Genomic DNA, 19,707 nt, shown 5'->3' on the forward strand with positions numbered 1-19,707 from the left:
TCGATTCCCACTACTATTCTCCTCATGCGCCTTCGCTGACCATTCCTAGCATACCCCCATCAAGTACCAGTCCCCATCATGGTCGCGGCGTTTCCATTTTCTGGCCGAGGGATAAATTATACGATCCCTGCTACTCTGCCATACGATCCCTGCTACTCTGCCTTGCCACTGAACTCTGAACCAATGATGAGGCACGAAATCCCTCACGACGGTAATGGGGATAACTTAGCATTAGTGGAAGTGAGAGAGAGCATGGCTCATTGGATTTCGTGCCCCATCACTGCTCTGAATATAGACATATAACGACATATGGCGATTCCGCGACTCATAAGCTCGTGACGAGAACTCATTGAGCGCTGGTTTTTTAAATTTTTCAATAAGAGCCACAGTTAAAGTTCTTAAAAACTATGACTGTAACATTAGTACTTCTCTAACAGCTATCACTTGTAAAACCTGTAAACAAATGAAGTCTGTATGTGCTTTGAACTAACTTGACTCAAGAATGTATGCTACGTATTTTTAGTATCAATTTGATCCGTATTCACACACATAAATATATTCCTTTTTACTGTTAGAAAGTAGAACGTCTGAGGATTTGTTTTTTCCGATATCCTGATTCCTTTTTCAAGCTCGGTCGCCCTTTCTACATTGCCAAGCTTTATAAAATAACTGTATCTCATATTGTAAATTTATAGGTATAAATGAAGCAAAGATTTAATGTTTCGTGTCAAGTTTATTATTAATTACAGTATGTATGTTAAATATAAAGGCACAAACAATGAAAAGTAGTCATCTACTTTCTAGATACCCTCATGTCTATTTATACTTCATACCAGTACTACCTTCGTAGATGTCATTTAACGTTAAATACAAATTCTTAATACTAAAAATACTCATTATGACGTTAACTTAGATCTTTGATGCTGAACTTAAATAGATTCGTTATTTCTAAATATATTCACAACCCTATATAAGAAAATATACAACTCGAAGATAATTCATAAACATCCAATTCCTAACACGAAGGTAACACACATAAACGAGGAATGAAATGATATTACATTTTTATATTTCGTTTTATATAAATATGCATGTAATGTATATATTGTATGTATTGTATGTACCCTGACAAAAATTTCAACAATCATTAAACTCAGAGAATTTCCCTCTTCGACATTTGATCCATCTATCATATTCATCTATATATTTTCACATTTATAACATTTCTACTTCAACATCGAACGACCATTCATAGGTTCTACGAAAGTTTTTTTTCTTCATTTCGTATAGAAATGTGACATTAATTGCGAAAGAAAATATTCGCATTTGCGCACATGCTGTCGATAGTTTGATCCCCAGAATTAAATGAAAATTAGGCCTTGAACATGCTATGAAGTAGGTATAAGAATTGTTAAGAAATTTGGATCAGTTCTTGATTTCTTTCTTTTTTTTTTTGGAATGTTTTGTGCCATAAGATGTTGGAAGACATTACTCGATTCCTGTGCTGTGATTCATTTCTACAATGTAAAAACTTCCTTTTGTACTTTCACAGTTTCTAAGTTTAAAAAACGAATTTTGAAGTTTACGATCGTTTGACGATCACCGTTTCATTTTTCTTTCTCGAGACGTCGTATAAAATTTATCAACAATAAGAATGGATTATTTTCATTTCGATAGCACCCAGAAAGTATTTCTGAACTTTATACAAATGCTTTCTATCGACTAACGATGAAAAACGGTTCGTTTCACTCACGCTCTTCCTACTAAGACTAACTTTACAAAACAGTATCTTCAAACTCCCTTCGAATATGTAATTGTACACAAAGTTGAGCAGTTAAATAGACGTCTTAAATTAAATGTATCGGGACTGATCAATCGTTAGGCAAGAACGTTCACCTTATCAAATAAACACCTTAATTAAGATATCGTGGACCGACGATAAATACTAAAATACATTAGTAATAAATATAGGAAATACGAGACGCCTATTGCTTATTCGTATGATACCGTCGATTACCATAATGCAAATTGTTTCCGAATGGGTAAAATATTAATAAAAAGAAAAAAGATTTTAAATGATCTCTCAAATTATTTAGCTGAATATTTAGAGGTGTTCAGGGAAACGGTTGATGAATGAAATCTTCGGGATGGAGCTGGGCTTACTGGGGCTGAAGGTGAAGGTCCGGTTGGGGTGGTCGGTTTCGAGCCTCTCCTACTTCGTCTCATCGAGGAATACGGACTTGTTCCTCTGTTCACACGCTCGTGGGCGTAAAGTAACACGCCGATATCCCGATTGCCCGCTTCTAACGCGATTTTCAGAGCGGAACTACCATCTACATCGACGATCGATGGATCACAGTCTGGATGCGCGAGTAACAATCGCACGATGTCCGTGTGTCCGTGTTCGGCCGCGCACATTAAAGCCGTACTGCCATCCTCGTCCTGAATATTAACCGCGGCGCCGGCATCCAGAAGCAACTGAGTCATGTCTTTTCGACCATGGGATACCGCCAACATCAGGGCAGTCTGACCATGCTGAACAAGAAAAGTATTCCTCGTTTAACGTAACGTTCAACAGAATTCAGCAAATAAATGAATGATCGAAGTACTTACCAATTTTGCTCGAATATTAACGTCAGCAAGCTGGAACAACCTGTTAGCTACCGAGGCGTGAGTGGAGTTTCTGACCTCGGCAAGAGCTGCTAACATCACAGCCGTGTAACCAGCAGCATTTGCCTTATTAATATCGCAAACTTTTGAATCTAGAAGTATGGATACTACGTCGAAATTCCCGTGGGAAACTGCGTAATGCATCGCTGTATTCCCGCTAGAGTCAGTCATGTTGACGATGTACTCTAGAAGAGTACTGGAACATTCTTCGAAGCAATCTAGATAATCTTCTACCTCTAACGGATTAGCATTCGCCGTGCTCGAGATTTTGAACCATTCTAATTGAATGATATTGACAGCGTTTTTCATTTGATGGGAGATGTTTTTGCTGGGTGATTTCTTAAGGTTGTCGTTGAGCACCTTCATGGCGGCTTGCATCTCCTTCGAAGGTTCAACTTTTTTTCTGGGCTTTTCTTGGATAGGTTGAAACAGAGCGGATTCCGGCAGCTCGTGTTTCTCTTCGCTGTCTGCCTGCTTTTCCGTGCTGTATAATTCCTCCGACTTCTCATCCTTACTCTTCTCCCTTTGCAACTGTTGGATACTGTAAACGATATAAGGAGAGCACGATTAATACAAGGATCAGAGAAAGTCTGGCACAAGAATTCAATTACCCTTTCTCAACGAAACAAGCTGAATTTATTTCGGTGAGTCCGGTATCGTTAACTAGACGGCTAGCTTGTTGCTGTTGCTGCTGTTGCAGCATCGATTTCACCAGATAGGATACGCGATTTTATTCGTTCACCATAACGGACTGCCGATATTTTTAATGATACTTTTGTCACGGATCTCCGGTTTGACCTTTACACTCCGGACAAAAACACTTACGATTATGACGCATACGACGCGCATCCATGGAGTCTAAAAAAACCAACAAACATCCCTGACATGCGCTCGATTGTCACTAACTATCGAGTACATTGATCCTCCATGGCGCTCGTTTCTCTCTTTTCATCGAACTACCCTTAAAAAGCAAAATTTTCCACCCCAGAGATGGCGCTCGTTGTATTTTCCCGAACAACTCTTGAAATTTTTATTTAATAAGGGGAGAAGAATGGATAGGTCACTCTTGTTGGACTGTCTTAAGCTATACAACTCTAATTTTCTTAGACCTAATGACCACCAGAAAACCAATTCTCTATAATTTGAATATCATTTCTATAACAAAGATTCTTTAAATAATACTTATTTCGTTGAGACTGAGGGTAATTTAGTATTTCGTTGAGACTGAGGGTAATTAAGTAAATGAATGAGAATGACAAAGTTACTAACCGAATGCTGTTCTCATATTGCTCCTTGTTATCAGTATCGTATCTTATCACCCCGGCAGCCGGTATCTTCGTGTAGGTATCCTGTCGCTTAAACTGCTTCCTGTGATCGACTGAATTGTTCAACGGTATATGCGAAGGTCTTGGTATTCTCGAGACGAGATTCTGAGCGTTCTGATGATTCATATTGTTCTCGGCGTTGTTTACGATCTGCTTCGCCAGATTCTTTATAGTCTCTTTACAGTTATCGCAATAGTTCGCTGCGCAGGAGATGGAGATGTGCGGTCTGATCGACTCACCGACCGAGACGTCTGTAAATTTCTTTCGTATCGGCGACGTGCCGAACTCGCGTTTCTTTGGCGTTAAACCGGAAGTGTCGGTGCTCTTCGTGGTGGTCCTTACCAAATCGTCCACCATCACACTGACCGACCTCGTGCTTTTCCTTTTCACCTTCGTGTCACCGTAATTGAACGAGTGACTCCTTGAGTTCAACGAGAGCAAGGATAAAGACTGGGTGGTTATCGGATCCGGGCCGACGCCGATGGTCCTCGTCCCCGGACCGGTTCTGACCTCGATTCCGATCTCAGACACCCGCGGTTTCACAGTCACCCCCACGTTCGTCCGCATTTTAAACGGTTCCGCCACCTGCGTGAACTGATCCCTCTTCTCGATCGCCCTCGGCGGATCCGGTGTGCACTGACAACCCCTCGAAACAGTATCCTTGATCAGAGTATTCTTATAAATCCTGAGAGCGTCGTCGACGATGACTGCGACGTCGTCCTTCGTTAACACGTCTTTCATGTTCAAGCCGGTCACGGTTCCAGTGGATCGTTTCTTAATTTCCTTCTTCACTTCCGGTGGTATGTCCTCGATTATAAATTGGCTGTGGACCAAATCTTTCAGCCTGTTTCTCGTGTTTACCCCGAGGTCGCGAAATTTCTTCGCGTCTTTCACCAATTTCGGACTGATCGGTGGTATCGATTCTACTTGAAGTGGGCCCCTCTTCAAACGATTTCGCATCGTCTTTGTTTCCGGCGCGATTTCCTCGTACATCAGTTGGCTACGGGTCAACGTCGGCCTCCAACTGTCGCGAGAATCGCTCGAGTAGAGCTTGTCAAAGCTCGACGGTGTCCTATCGTCGAACAAGGAGCACTGGTCTTTGATTTCAGGTACTATTTCTTCGATCTGCAATCGACTCCGTTGCAATGATTGTTTTATAGGAGTACTGGTTATCATGCCGATATCTCGTGTTCGCACCTGATAAGTTAATAATGCGACGTTACTAAAGCGTGTGAAATCATCTATTCTATTCATTGACTCATTGTAATACTATTACGTATGTTCATAATAGTTCCTCAAGAAGGATGCGTATATTCATAATAGTTCCTAAAGAAAGAAAAGATAGCTCGCGGCTTACGGAATCTAATCAGACTTTCTCACCAATCCATTGAAAAGTAACATCGACTAACTATTTCGCGGAGGCAATTAAAAGCTACCCAAGCAAAGTATGCAAATTTATCCGCGGTCCGTTGAAGCTGGTTCGTAGGGTGTTACCGTTTTCCCCGTGTTGGTTGGAACGGAACGAAGTAGATCGAAGTCGCGATAAGTCTGCGAGAAAAAGGAAGCCGACAAACCGACAATAAAGTTCTTTAACAGAACACGTATTCAAACTCATATGTAGTCTTAAATTATAATTTTTCAAAATATTCATAAAAATTATCAATGTTTAATCGGGAGCCAAGTTGTATAAGAATTTATTCTAAATTTTAATCTTGCGACGTCAACAGTGGATGAAACGTTTTGTAAAGAAAAGAAATACGTGTCGGACTACTACGACTCCTATTGTAGTCCCAAGGAATTCTATTGTCTGAGCATGTTAGATGTATGTAAGTATACCTGTTGGTGCGAAACGCCGACATCCCTGGTCATTACGCCGCACATCGTTCCCATGTCTCTGGTCGGCGTGGGATTCCTCGGATTTCGCTGGGTGCCACGTTGTTCTGAGAAAGACTGGCTCCGGTACCTATGCAACCCTGCCTCATTGCACAGGTTCGTCTTCCTAAGCTCTTCAACTTGTCGCAGCAAATTCCGCTTCTCCTCTTTCAGCACCGACACTTGCACCTAAGATACACATAAAGTATAACGTGACGAGGGCTTGTTCGGCTCATCCTGGATGATCTCTAATATTTTAGGATCCAGGATTCTGTCTATGAGAAAATATTTCGTAAGTGGAAAACACGAATCTTTGTATTAAAGCGCAATAATGCATATCTGGACATTTAGAACTGAAAATTTTTTTAGTTTAAGATGTTCATTGTACTCTATAAGTAAAGATTGTTTTAAGGTCTAAATTTTTACTTCTTTATGTTTTTATGTTTATTTTTATTTATGACCACTCAGGGTACCATTAAGGGTTTTATTACTCTTTGTTTCTGCAACATTTTGTGTACTCAGTTCCAATGAAGATTATTAAACTCCAAGTTACAACCAAGTGTGAAATATTTATTGTTCATTCTAACAATAAGCATTTCGGTATTTTACGTGAACAACGAATCTAAATACTGCTACGTGCCGCACAGGTCGAGTAAAAGTTTCACGTGGCAATTAGCTGTTATATCAGACGATAAACGTAAACAATAGTCAGATTTGTTAATTTTATTTGATCCTCCGTTCGTTCAGAATTTGCTTCCGGACAAATGTCAGTGATGATCACGAGGCACGAAACGTGCCAACGCAGCGTCTAATGCAGTTACGTTACCTCTGAACGTAATTACACTTCCCTGACGGAAGTATCGCAATAAAAAGAAAGAATCTTACGTATGACTCATACATCGACAGAACAACACGTTAACTAACATTACCTTCTGCAAATTAAATTTCTCTTAGCGATCTTGACTTTTTATCTTAAAGGGTTGAATAACCCCAGCATCTACCATGTTTAAACGCAATTACGTTGGTGTTAAAAAAGCATTTAAACGTTATTAAAAAACGCATGACGCATCGTGTCGAAGGTAAAATCGCTGCGAATGTATTTACCTGCAACATGGGAATCGCCTTGACCTGTTCTTCCAACTCCCTCATTCGTTCCAACGAAGCTGCCATTTGCTCTCTGATGTTCTAGAAATACACGAGTTCGCGATAATGCCGTGGATTCTGTTGATTCTAGTTCCGTTTTGTATATGTGTACACTTGTTGCTCCTACCTGTAGCGCGCCGGTGCTGAGATTCGAGTTTCCACTACCGACGCTCGCGTTGTCGAAGTCACCCCCTGCCTGCTCCGGTTGCGCGTTGTTCTGCACCGGTGTGGCCGTATTCGTTCCATCTGCATAATTTCTGATTCTACATTTTTCCATTTAAAGATAATAAAAATACGAATGCTCTAATAATAATGAATGCTCTAAATACGTATTTGATTAAATGTAGTAAAATTAAATTGAATATTAATTAACAGTATTAATCAATATCAAGCTTATCACGAATTTCGAAACCGTACGATGCAAATATCAATTTCTCGGTTTAATTTGTAAATTGATATTGACAGAAAGTGAATATTTCGATACGTTAACAAAACTCGATATAAATTAAAAATATGAGAAATGTATAAAATTGTTGGTTTCGGATTTTGCCATTTTCGATGTGCAAATATTTTTCAGTATACATCCGGTAAATGTAATAAAACCCAGGTTTGAATTTCGTTCAAAACAGGAAATGCACAGCAATTTTATAATAAACATCTAAAATCTGTTTTTTATTTACAGTTCGAAAAAGCATTTCTGCCTACGTGTATATACGTGTTTCTAAAAACAATACTTGTTTTAATATGAATAAATTTCATTAGGTTCAACGTTGTTGAAGAACGTGAAAACTGCGCACGTGTCTACAGGAACACCTACTATGACTTCCTGCGTTCAACCCTCGTCCCTAACAATGCGTTCTTCAACGGACGGCCACGCGTTACGCAAGTATCGTTCACCTGCGCTGTCGTTCAATTTTTCTTTTAATTGATCGTTGCGTAAGGGGCTGCCGCATGAAAACGGGTTGGTACAACGAAGAACCGAGCCAGACATCCCGGCGCGGTGTTTTGTAGATACTCGCTCGTGACACACGATTCGCGGGCTCGGCCTAATGTCAAAGGATCCGTTGCGAAACGACCCGTCAGTCGTGTCCAATGTTTCCCAGTCAAATATACTATTTCCGAAGAGAATGAAAGTACCAAAATGTAGATTCCAATTAACATGCCTTGAATCCGATTACTCAAACACGAATCTGATAACAAGCTTTAAAGATTAGTGAAGGAAATAAGAAAACATGATCATGAACGCTGGATTCAGATTGAGATCACCTTTCTAATAAATTACTCCAGAGATGAACAAGATTCGAGAACCAGAAACTCTTTCAGATTCGTGTACAAGCTACATTAAAAAGCCCTTACACATTTATCAGATGATGTTCGAGCATCATTAAAAACAGGCGGAAGACGAAAAGGAGCATGCGAGCTTCGTTGGTGAAAAATTCTCGCCGGGAAGTCGGCCGCGTTCGCGGTTCGCGGTGTCCTTAAAAGGGTTGGACACGGTCCTTGCACGAGCCGTGACAACATGCAGCGCGAAGGATGCGACCATGTAAATAATGGCGCGTAATCGTTACGTTGCGCTTTATATGGGAGATACGCGCTGGTTTCTCGCGCGCGTTGCACATGTGGATTAGAACCGAGTTGCTCTTCGTTGAGAGAGAATAAAAAAAAAAAAGGAACGAGTCGTAGCGGCGCGACCATGTCGGCCGTGAAAGTCAAGTTAAAAGGAGCGCTCAGCTGCTCCGCGGCGACGGTTTCTTCCCTTTTCTCCTCGTTTGCTTTTTCGCTCATTTTTTTTTTTCATCCCGCGAATTAATCCTGTAGTTAATAGCTGGACGATCTCCGGAAGAAATCAGAGAGATTTCTGAAACGTCTCGGTGAGGAAAAAAAGGAACAGATGTTTCCTCGCGATTCCTGATACGCTCGTGCTAATCTCCGTGCATACCGATATTATCTTACAATAAACAGTCCAATTAAAAGATCAGAAGCTAAGGAAAGATCCTTTCGCGTTCAAATTTTCGTTCACTTTTCATCTACTGTTCTCATACAAATTATTCCTTCTTTCTTTCTTTCTGAGTAAGAGAAGAACGAATCACTGGGGTCAAAGTAACTGAACACGCGTCCCCTGATATCGGTATGATAATGTATTTTAACTTTCGTTTGGCCCCGAGATAAGGTATCTTTTAATTACTCTCGATGCGACGTACATTTAGTGGGCACTAAAAGTATATACTGATACATTTATTGTATTTAATCCGAAATTTACGTCGTGTTAATGTCATAAAACACCTCGTGGAAAAATAGTAGCACGCGTTAATGTTTTTCGTAGCTGCTGTAGTGGAAGTCTGAGGGAAAACCGTAGCGTTCATAGCAGTAAACTTCGAAATGAAATTCTAGGTAACCGATTATGCAGCGCGACATGCAAACAGCAGGCGATAATAATTGTAGTAAAAACATGACCCCGAGAAAATCGTACTGACGTAAGAATTTGTTATCGTTCGCTGGTGTATCACGACAAAAGAGGAAACAGAAGCATGCATAAGGTTTTCGCGACTATTTGCAATCAAACTCCTAGTTCAATGAGTAAAATTCATATGTTTCACGTAAAGAACAAGAACTCACGATATTTCCTCTTTGTCTTCATCTTGCAAAAGGGTATCCTTTTCATGATAAACTTTTTCACTCCCATTTTGACACTTGTTCACTGCACTTCAAAGATTGAAATCGATTTAACAAAATCGAACACTTATTCACAGAGATAAATCAAGTAAATCATCTGGCAGCAGTTTTCAATTTTTCCGCGCGCATTCAGAGTCGCTTCATCTGGTTTAATTAATACTTTTTGTCACATCAGCGATTAATAGAGAAGTGATCATTCTCTCTTGGAAGAATTGTGTTCTCCGTCATGCGACGAAGTCGAAAGTTTCGTTCGTTCGTTGCCCCACCGGTTGCTCGATCAGCGGATCGATGAATCCGTGCGAAAATCGTGGTAAAGTCGCGATGCCTCGGAAGCGGTGACACAGAGCTGCCGGTAGTCGTCGATCGGGACCGAGGCACGATTGCGTGCCGTGTCGCAGTGTACTCGTTGTTACTTTTTCGAGCATTCGTGCCGCGATCTGTTTCTCAGCGGCCACTGTTTGCGTTTGACTGTGACGCCGAACTCTGGGCTATAGCCAACCAGGACTACTGGCGATGAGGTGAATGGAGAGGGGAAGTGTGCCTCTTCCCTGCTGTTGCCTTTGCCCACCGTCACTGTGTTCTACACGACGTAGTATTGTGTATGTTAGAATGTCCGTAAATTTCTTAATCGTCGCGGAAAATCCACTTCACCCTCAACCATTAGCATGGCAGACTTTCATTTTGAATGCTCATAATGCAACTTTGATGCCTATCTTATCTTCGAGAACTTCGTTTTAATCCGACCTTCTGTTATAATTGTTTTAATGAAATTGTTTAGAAATCATTTCTTATCTTGTATTGCACAACGATGATGGAAAATCCTAATGTCATTTTAGAAAGTTCTTATATCTCATATGGATTTCATCTTCGTTTTTTTACATACAAGGTATTCGGTTACTGGTGGGAAAAATTTTTATTCTGATTCTGAACGTGAAAATATGGCAAAAATCAAAAATAACAAATTATTTTGTCCATTTGATGCTTACAAGAGATGAAAAATTGTTCCTGTCAGCACAGATTCTCAAGTAAAACGCACCGCGAACAGCCTAAATGCTAATATATTTTATGACAGTTACCGTTACTTGGACACATTGTACTTTGGGGACCACTACCTGAGCCAGTCCTCTGACCAGCAATAATCCTCAAAATGCAAAGGTCACTACTAGCAGGTATCTTAGTACTTAGAGTTTCAAGCGGACGCTAGCTCTGAGAACTACAAGCTGTAGGCAAGAATTTAACAAAAATTTAATCACTAATACCTAAAAAATGTAACGTCGGACACAATTTTTGTGTTCTTAAATTTTGCCTTGTTTTGGCTGAAGAAATGGCTCTAGAATCGTTCTTTCAAAATTTGTACTATCAGTATCTGAGTTATATAAAATTTTGTACGACAGTCGATTAAAAATGTTCATTCGACCGCCACTTTCACGTGTCACCTGTTTCTCCGTGTCGCATCGTTATCATCGCGTCCCATCAATCGTCGACGTTTAAATGCTCGATTTTAGAGCTCGCTTTTATGGGAAACAGTTGCAGCAGTTGCGTGCACGCTTAGGCAGGTGCACACCGCCATATGCGACCACCTTGCTCCGACAAGGTCTTGCACGAAAATGGTTTAGCGTTCCCAATGCACGTCATACCTTCGAAACGGAGTTAAATGGAGTGACTCCGCGTCGGCTGCACAGCGCAGTGTGCGAAGTCTCGTATGAAGAGCTAAGCAATTTCTCTCTCCTCTTCGATTGCCTCGGACCCAGCCGAGGGACGCTTTTCCGATATTGAACGCGTGTATTTTCGTACGTGGAATCGCGGCCTCGACGAATCCGTGTCACGCGTTTATGTACGAACGGGTTATTTCCGTGCGGGTTAAGCGATTTTTGGCAGCCACCCTTTTTTCTTCACGAACGAGTAAATCAATCAAAGTCAAATGATAAATATTGTTTTATACGTTGTCCAGCATATGAAGATTTATATGTGAGCAAATTGCATGCACGATGCATTGATAGAAATGAAAGGAAATCCCAACGCAAGGGTTAAACAGGATGCTGCTGAACGTTCTTGTAAAATCCAATTACTATCTCCAACGCGCGCTTCCAATATTTCCGTCACGCAACAGCAAAATTACGAGGGTCACGGAATACTCTATTGTACGTTGCTTTACTTTCTAAGCCTCCCAGCAACGGTGTTTCATGTACATTGCACTTTCTGACCACTTTCGAAATTTTGGTTACGCGCAACATGTCGCTCGATACTCAATAAGACGAGTTAAACTTCTCTTACAGACATTGTTTCATGACGAAGCTAATAAATGAAGCGTGCTAATCGTATTTGATACACTTTCACGAGAAGTCGCTTGTCTCGAAGTTGTAGGTAAAAGTCAAGCTCTATTAGTCTAATGGGACTGCGTTTTCTTTGCAATGATAATCGTTTATATAAAACTAGTTTACTATTCTACAAAAGAAGAAGATGTTTCAGGATGATATATAGACCGTAAAGTCGATTCTAGAATCGTTCTTTAAAAATTTGTACTATCAGTATCTGAGTTATATAAAATTTTGTACGACAGTCGATTAAAAATGTTCATTCGACCGCCACTTTCACGTGTCACCTGTTTCTCCGTGTCGCATCGTTATCATCGCGTCCCATCAATCGTCGACGTTTAAATGCTCGATTTTAGAGCTCGCTTTTATGGGAAACAGTTGCAGCAGTTGCGTGCACGCTTAGGCAGGTGCACACCGCCATATGCGACCACCTTGCTCCGACAAGGTCTTGCACGAAAATGGTTTAGCGTTCCCAATGCACGTCATACCTTCGAAACGGAGTTAAATGGAGTGACTCCGCGTCGGCTGCACAGCGCAGTGTGCGAAGTCTCGTATGAAGAGCTAAGCAATTTCTCTCTCCTCTTCGATTGCCTCGGACCCAGCCGAGGGACGCTTTTCCGATATTGAACGCGTGTATTTTCGTACGTGGAATCGCGGCCTCGACGAATCCGTGTCACGCGTTTATGTACGAACGGGTTATTTCCGTGCGGGTTAAGCGATTTTTGGCAGCCACCCTTTTTTCTTCACGAACGAGTAAATCAATCAAAGTCAAATGATAAATATTGTTTTATACGTTGTCCAGCATATGAAGATTTATATGTGAGCAAATTGCATGCACGATGCATTGATAGAAATGAAAGGAAATCCCAACGCAAGGGTTAAACAGGATGCTGCTGAACGTTCTTGTAAAATCCAATTACTATCTCCAACGCGCGCTTCCAATATTTCCGTCACGCAACAGCAAAATTACGAGGGTCACGGAATACTCTATTGTACGTTGCTTTACTTTCTAAGCCTCCCAGCAACGGTGTTTCATGTACATTGCACTTTCTGACCACTTTCGAAATTTTGGTTACGCGCAACATGTCGCTCGATACTCAATAAGACGAGTTAAACTTCTCTTACAGACATTGTTTCATGACGAAGCTAATAAATGAAGCGTGCTAATCGTATTTGATACACTTTCACGAGAAGTCGCTTGTCTCGAAGTTGTAGGTAAAAGTCAAGCTCTATTAGTCTAATGGGACTGCGTTTTCTTTGCAATGATAATCGTTTATATAAAACTAGTTTACTATTCTACAAAAGAAGAAGATGTTTCAGGATGATATATAGACCGTAAAGTCGAATCATTTGTATATTTAAGAAGAGTGCCATAAAGTGATTGTAGTTTTTGTCGAGACTTTCAAATAATTTCGTACCAGTCGAATAAAATCGCTACAATTTAAGAGGGTAAACGTCACAATTTCTAGTCATTGGCTTATTTTTCTACAATTCTAAGATACCATATAAAATTGTATAAAAACACGTCAGTGATTAAAAATTGATATTTACCTTACTTTCAACCGTGGAAACTCAATGACTCATTCCAATGCTTTGTAAAACGGATCAGCCCCTTATTATAATCTCTGTATTCACAAAAAGGACAAAGTTCAACGATACGACTGGAAGAGGCAAAGTTCGCGTGCGAAACGAAGGGCACGCAACAGAAGAAGAAAGGAGAGCATACAATGGTTTTCGCATTCCGATTTGCTGGCGTGCAGATCCGACTGTTCGCCACGGAAACCGAATGACGGTCGAGCAAATCGGTGGGTGGACGTCCACTGCGGTGTACAACGCAGGACGTTAAACGCAACAACGTGGGGTGTAACACAGGTGCCGTTTTCAGTGCAACCGACGCGTCGGGAAGCACGAGCCACCGGAAGCAGATGGTTCCAGCCACGCACCGGCGACCTCGCCGTGATGTTCGCGCTCGCGCGAAGAAGAAACGTCCGTGGCTATCTTTAAGCCCCGATTTACGGCTCGGTCGGTCCCGCGATTTACTCACCGCGGAAACTGTATCGAACAACCGTTCCTCGCGATTACTTTAGCTTAACGGTGTAACCGGACTCCTGCTGGTAACGTTATGCCCCGCGTTACAGATTATTATTAGGCTAATAACATTCTCCCGGAACGGAGGACGTTGATGACTCGATCCTTCCACAATCGTCCTTGTTTCTAATTTCTTAGAAGTATATTATGCATTAGATATGATTGAATTCATGTATGAAACTTCATATAAAAGTAGCAGGATGAGTTTTCAGATGACAAAGAGTTATTGTTTGGTTCTCATCAGTCGATTTATCAGAGAACAAGATCAAAGGGAAAAACGGTCTCGTTTCTAGAAGCTTTCCATTGTCTGACGACCGATAAGACAGGAAATGGGAGTAGGATGGTGTCGGCTTGCGAAACGTGAGAATCTTCCTGCGAACGAATAGATCGTCGCCTCGGGATAGAGTTCGCGGTTTCGTGAGAAACGACGCGGTTGTCGCGTTTCGTCAACCGAAACGTCAACCCCCGGCGGGTCTACAATGGGAGTGAAAACCGTGCGAAGTCGGATCGGTGGCACGATGAACCGAGGATCAGTGAAATCGTCCTCACGATCATGTTTAATGAGAGTAATACGACGTGTCCTTAAGTGACGAGACGTTGCTCTCTCATTGCAGCTGATCTAATGTAGTTTCTAATAGAAATTCGTTATAAAATTCTAGTAGAGAGTTCTAATAAGAAAGTTGACCAGAGGAGATTTGCATGCATACACCACCGAAAACATTACACATTTATAACGACCGTCTATATCTGATTGATACTTACGATCGCTGTACAGTTAAAAAATCCTGTAAATTTGTGATACATTTTCCCTTCCTAGTCGAAACAACCGAAAAAGCAGGAAACGAAGCGCGCGTTTCGTCGGCACGAGGAAACACGCGACGGGCGATCTATACATATGCAACGAAGAGAAATTTTCATATTCCATCGCTACATTCCAAATTGGCTATAATTACACGGCGCGTTGTTGCGTTATAATTTCGAGTGTGCCGTAATCACGAATCGTTGAGCCCGGCCAGACTGCGACGGAGGTACATAATTTCAATGAGAATGCAAACGCAATGCGGACGATTTTTCTATGCTTCATTTTCTTCCTGATTCACTTATGGCCTTCCCGTTTGTTTTCCTTCCTTTGTTTCACGCTCGCCCGTTAAAAGCATATTAATTTCGCGTTGCGAAACTTCAAGAGGTAATTACGGCCGAGGGGAACTCGTTAAGCGTGGGCCAGCGGTTTATTTAGTCAGCGTGCGCGGAGCGTTTCGGTGAAGTGACGGCTCAAAAGTGAAGGAAGCCATTTCTCTTTACGGCATTATTGTGTAGCAGGTCATTAGGCCATAGAGAATTCAAAGATGGCCGAGCGGATTCAGCGCGAGGAAATCAAATGTGCGTGAAATTATTGGATTTCTTTCCTTATGCTTTTTACTTATTTCTTTGTTCTTTCACTTCGTTCGGGTTAATCTTTAGTTACAGCTAATTCGGTGAGTTTTCTATGAAAGAATTAATCCAACTCGCTTTGAAATCTTTTAAACGAATCGCTTTCATGGAGAACGAATTTTTAACGTAACGTTAAAGAGAAAAATTAAAGCAACGAATGAATTAAAAAAAGTAGGAAATGATCCGACGGCCATGACAGGCTTAACGGGAACAAGGACGAGTATGAAATAAGCGTGTGAAAAGGGATTAAATGAAATAATAAATGATAAATATATCTGACCGTTCTCTGTGCGTTCCTGCCTATCGGAAATGCCGGTAGACCTCGAGGATCGTTTCAGGGTCGCCTCGAAGTCGCCCACGACGTCGCTGAGGTCGAGGGCCGGCGAATCTTGCGTGTACCCTCGTTGCCTGTCGTGGCTCGACCTCCGCAAAGTCGACAGGCCGTTCGTCGTCGCAGGTTCCTGCGATATTTTCGGCAGTTCGGCATCTATTCCGACCAAGGCTGGACTCACCTAAGAATTAAAAATACCAAAGAATTTACGAGGCGACCTTCGTCGACAGCTGTCGATCTTCCACGCTGTTTGTCATGCCTACGTCTTTTATTCGAACGTTAAATCCTCTACTGCGGAATTCCACCCTTTCACAATATTGCAATAGATTAAAAGATATAGGAATAATTAGAAATATTCTCAAGCACATTTCAATGGCCGAGATAAAAATCAGTTGCATGGAAGAATGGGATTTAATTAATAGCTCCATTCGTGTGATTTAAAACTCAGGTGAAGAACTGTGGAATGAAGCGATCAATTACCAAGCCAAGTAGAACTTCCATCGACTGGCATTGCCTTCGACGTTCCCTCTTCTTGCGCCTCTCGATGCTAGACCTGTCGCCGGCACTTCCTGCTGCCACCGCTTCGCAGTATCGCACGAAGTCCAAGTCGATATGGTAGCCGTAAGGGCAGCAGAGGCATTTCGATCCTCTCGAACCGGAAACGTAGGCCTGCGTCCCCACTAATAAGAGAAAGGAGAATTTCATTTTAAACGACGTTCATCCCTTGTCTTGTCAGAGATTCATAGATACACAAATTATGTTTCTATACTTCAACAAAGATAGAATTCATCGATAAGTGAATAAATTAAGACTAAGACACGATCTGTTACTTGAATTCTCTCGAGGAATCAGAGCATGAAGTTTTAACGCCGTTTCATCGATTGTAATTAAAAACCAACAGTCGAACTACGATAGAGTGAGTCTAGAGTCGGGCGATCTTTCAAGACTGACGCGTCGAACGAGGTCTTCGACGCATTGAATTTAGACTAAGCTCAACCCCGAGGATGCTCGCACAGAAGCTTGTCTCGCCTTTCTTCGATCGGCCCGGCAGAAAGTATCTATCTTTGGGTAGAATCGATCGCGCTTCATCCCGCGGGGTCGATTGTTCGAGGGTAACGACCGACGCTCAGCGTAAACCGAAATACATATGTTGTAACCATTGGCGACTATCCAGAGTCACGGTAATAATAATCTGGCAAGGTTCGTTAGCCGAGAAATCCTCACGGGTATCCCCCATTTACGTGTCATACCCGACCGTTCACGCTATCGCCACGTACACGGTAATGAATTAATGAACTCCACTCGCAAAGCTACGCGATCTTGTAAACATACTTCCTTCTCTTAGTTACGTGCTGAAGTATCAACTAGCCCCGTCATTAATTCTATCCAATTTTAATCGCGGTCTGAACATAAATATAGGATGAAACTAACGGTATAAGGGGGCTCGTGTATAGTGGAAAATAATTATAGCGGATACAGCCGCTTCGTTACTCGGCTCGTTTGCTCGGAGTTTTCCCGGTTTAAACAGAGATTTTTTTTAGAACGACCAGACGAAAGTAACATTCGAGACTGATAGATCATAATTTTGGTAATTTCGAGGAAATTTTCTGTTAATAAAAGAATTCTTACCGTTTCCATTGAAAACGCGGGCCGAGGGTACGACGGTCAGAGCCATGTTTCCACACCACCGATGTCACTCGTTTCAGCACCAGTCAGAGGGTAACATCCTTACCCGTTCTGAAAGTAAACAAAACATTTTTAATTTCATTAACTTTTCCCGACGAACGTAAAGGGTTTACGAAGAAAACGCAATAAAATGAAATGAAACACAACGAGAGGAGCAGAGAAACTCGCGCTTATTGCAAACGACTGGAATCAGATTTATTACGCAGTGGCGTTGGCTATTGTTCTCTTTTCAGAGAAGATTCCCAAGAAACGTGTAATTTCATTCGCTTCTCGTTGCACGTTCCATCTGCTGATATAATCACGTCAAACGAAGAAATCGTTTTCCGCAGAAGGGTTCCTAAATCTTAATTCCTAATCTAAACCGTTTACAGACTTTCAGGCGGTACGCGTAGCATCAATTAATTTCCAGGAATTTCAATTTGAACTCTCTAAATGCCGGAAAAAGAGATCAGAGTTGCGAAATGAAACCGTAAAGACTCCTCGTCTCTCGTGCTAAATCCCGTGTTAATTAGTCTAATGAAGTTTTAATGAGGGAATTGAAAAGAGAATCGAGAATATCATTCGTGTTAGAAAGATAATAAACGCACGATTGGATGTTTGTTATATTAAGAGGATAGTGACGTTAATAGGAGGAGTGCAGACGTGTTCTGTTTCATAGTGTGCTTTAACCACGGTTTTCGCAAGCTTTAAGCACGGCGTCCCGTGGCTAATTCGGTATCCCGGATTTCTGGTCTGACGGCAACACGTTCTCTTGGCTTCTCGTCGACTCCGCGGATTTTAATTGTTCCACGCTCAGTCGTCGTCCAGCTTTCCACGGTTGTTTTTACTATCGTTTCTGGCGAAGATGATTTGCTCAACTTTCAAGTCTTTACAGACAATTTCTCTTCTAATTAATGTCTTTTACATATTTAAGTGATGGTTAAAGGAAAATTTCAGAGCGTTATGAAGTCATACACTGATTATGAGTATAAATGAGGACATGGGTTCTCTGCAAATATTGTTTTGACTCAAGCTCGTTTTCTTCATTTTCAATGTTTTTTGAAATCTCGTGTCAGTCATTTCTGGAAGCGGAACACAGTTTTTGGATTTCTGGATTTAAGGGTTGATTTGATTTGGTGCACAACTTTGGGTGTTCCCTAGATTATTCATGGTAGCTGCCTGAAACGTTTCCAAGACTGAAATTGTATCTTCGCTGCGGTATAACGTTTATAATAAGCACCGAGAAGAGATTATTAGTAATCTCTAAGTAAACTTAAAGAAAAAAAGGCTCGTGCTGTTACTAGTAAATCCGGCTGGCATCTGAGTGCTGGCATTCAAATAGTAAGGATTTGGAAATACAATAAGTTTCCACCAATGGTTTTCTAGAATTATCTGGACGTAAATCTCCCTTGGCCGAAGCTCTAACAGATGATAATTATTACATTTTTAATTTTGTATTTTATAGAGGAAATTTATTCTTAAAAATCATATCAGAGCTCCCTGATGGATTCAGAGTATTTCGAAATTTACGAGGCTTTTTTTAATGGTCGGCTCGGAAGCTTCTCCATGCTACGTGATACACATTACCAAAGAATTAGACCCAATTAACATTCGGGTCATGATCGCATTTCTTTCAGTCAAAGGACTTGTTGAAATAAGGGACCCAGTGACGTGTTTCCTGCTTTCCCCGATCGATCAACTCGTCATCTCATTAATTTTCAATAAGACACCGTGTCCGTTATATTCAAAGCACGATAATCGTGATAAAACATTATTGTAGATTATTTGTTATGCGAGACTATGCTCCGAGACGATAAAAGGGAACGAACGAGTTTTCCAACACGGAGGAAAATTCCGGTTTTCTTAACAGAGACCGGTATTCTTCTCACGGGCGAGGGTTACTTCTTCGAGGCGAAGAGCTCGCGAAATGGAAACTTGCGGCTCATTGCGTATAGAAGTTGATGCAACCAGACGTTGCCTCGAATTTTTAAGCGTCCGTTTACGCGTAGATGAAACATCACCGCTGGAATTTGAGGACACGTAATGTGTCGTCTCTTATCAGAAATCAAAAATTGATTTGGGAGTGTGCATTTCACAAAATTCAATATCGATTACGACATCTTTCTTGCTGTAATACGAGACATTTAAGGATTTATACATGCTATATACTTAAACAATGCTAACATGTTGAATT

At 41.3% G+C, this 19,707-nt stretch overlaps 1 protein-coding gene across 2 annotated transcripts; it reads right to left on the minus strand.

Moving 5' to 3' along the window:
* Positions 1 to 713: 713 nt before the first annotated feature.
* Positions 714 to 17,585, minus strand: Kank (KN motif and ankyrin repeat domain-containing protein 2 kank). Of its 2 annotated transcripts, XM_018028460.2 has the most exons (9): positions 17,478 to 17,585; positions 16,329 to 16,528; positions 15,798 to 16,029; positions 7,138 to 7,256; positions 6,972 to 7,052; positions 5,832 to 6,056; positions 3,940 to 5,192; positions 2,614 to 3,211; positions 714 to 2,535 (listed from the first exon to the last, which is right to left on the minus strand). In XM_018028460.2, exons 1-9 carry the CDS (start codon positions 17,521 to 17,523, stop codon positions 2,089 to 2,091), a joined length of 3,201 nt encoding a protein of 1,066 aa, XP_017883949.1. In that variant the 5' UTR covers positions 17,524 to 17,585; the 3' UTR covers positions 714 to 2,088. The 2 variants fall into 2 exon arrangements, with proteins under 2 accessions (XP_017883949.1, XP_026671254.1); XM_026815453.1 differs by lacking the exons at positions 15,798 to 16,029; positions 16,329 to 16,528; positions 17,478 to 17,585 and adding an exon at positions 9,627 to 10,551.
* Positions 17,586 to 19,707: the final 2,122 nt, after the last annotated feature.

This window comes from Ceratina calcarata, unplaced genomic scaffold, assembly GCF_001652005.2.
Source record: "Ceratina calcarata isolate Rehan_Ccalc_2016 unplaced genomic scaffold, ASM165200v1 scaffold125, whole genome shotgun sequence".
In the NCBI taxonomy this organism is placed as follows: domain Eukaryota; kingdom Metazoa; phylum Arthropoda; class Insecta; order Hymenoptera; family Apidae; genus Ceratina; species Ceratina calcarata.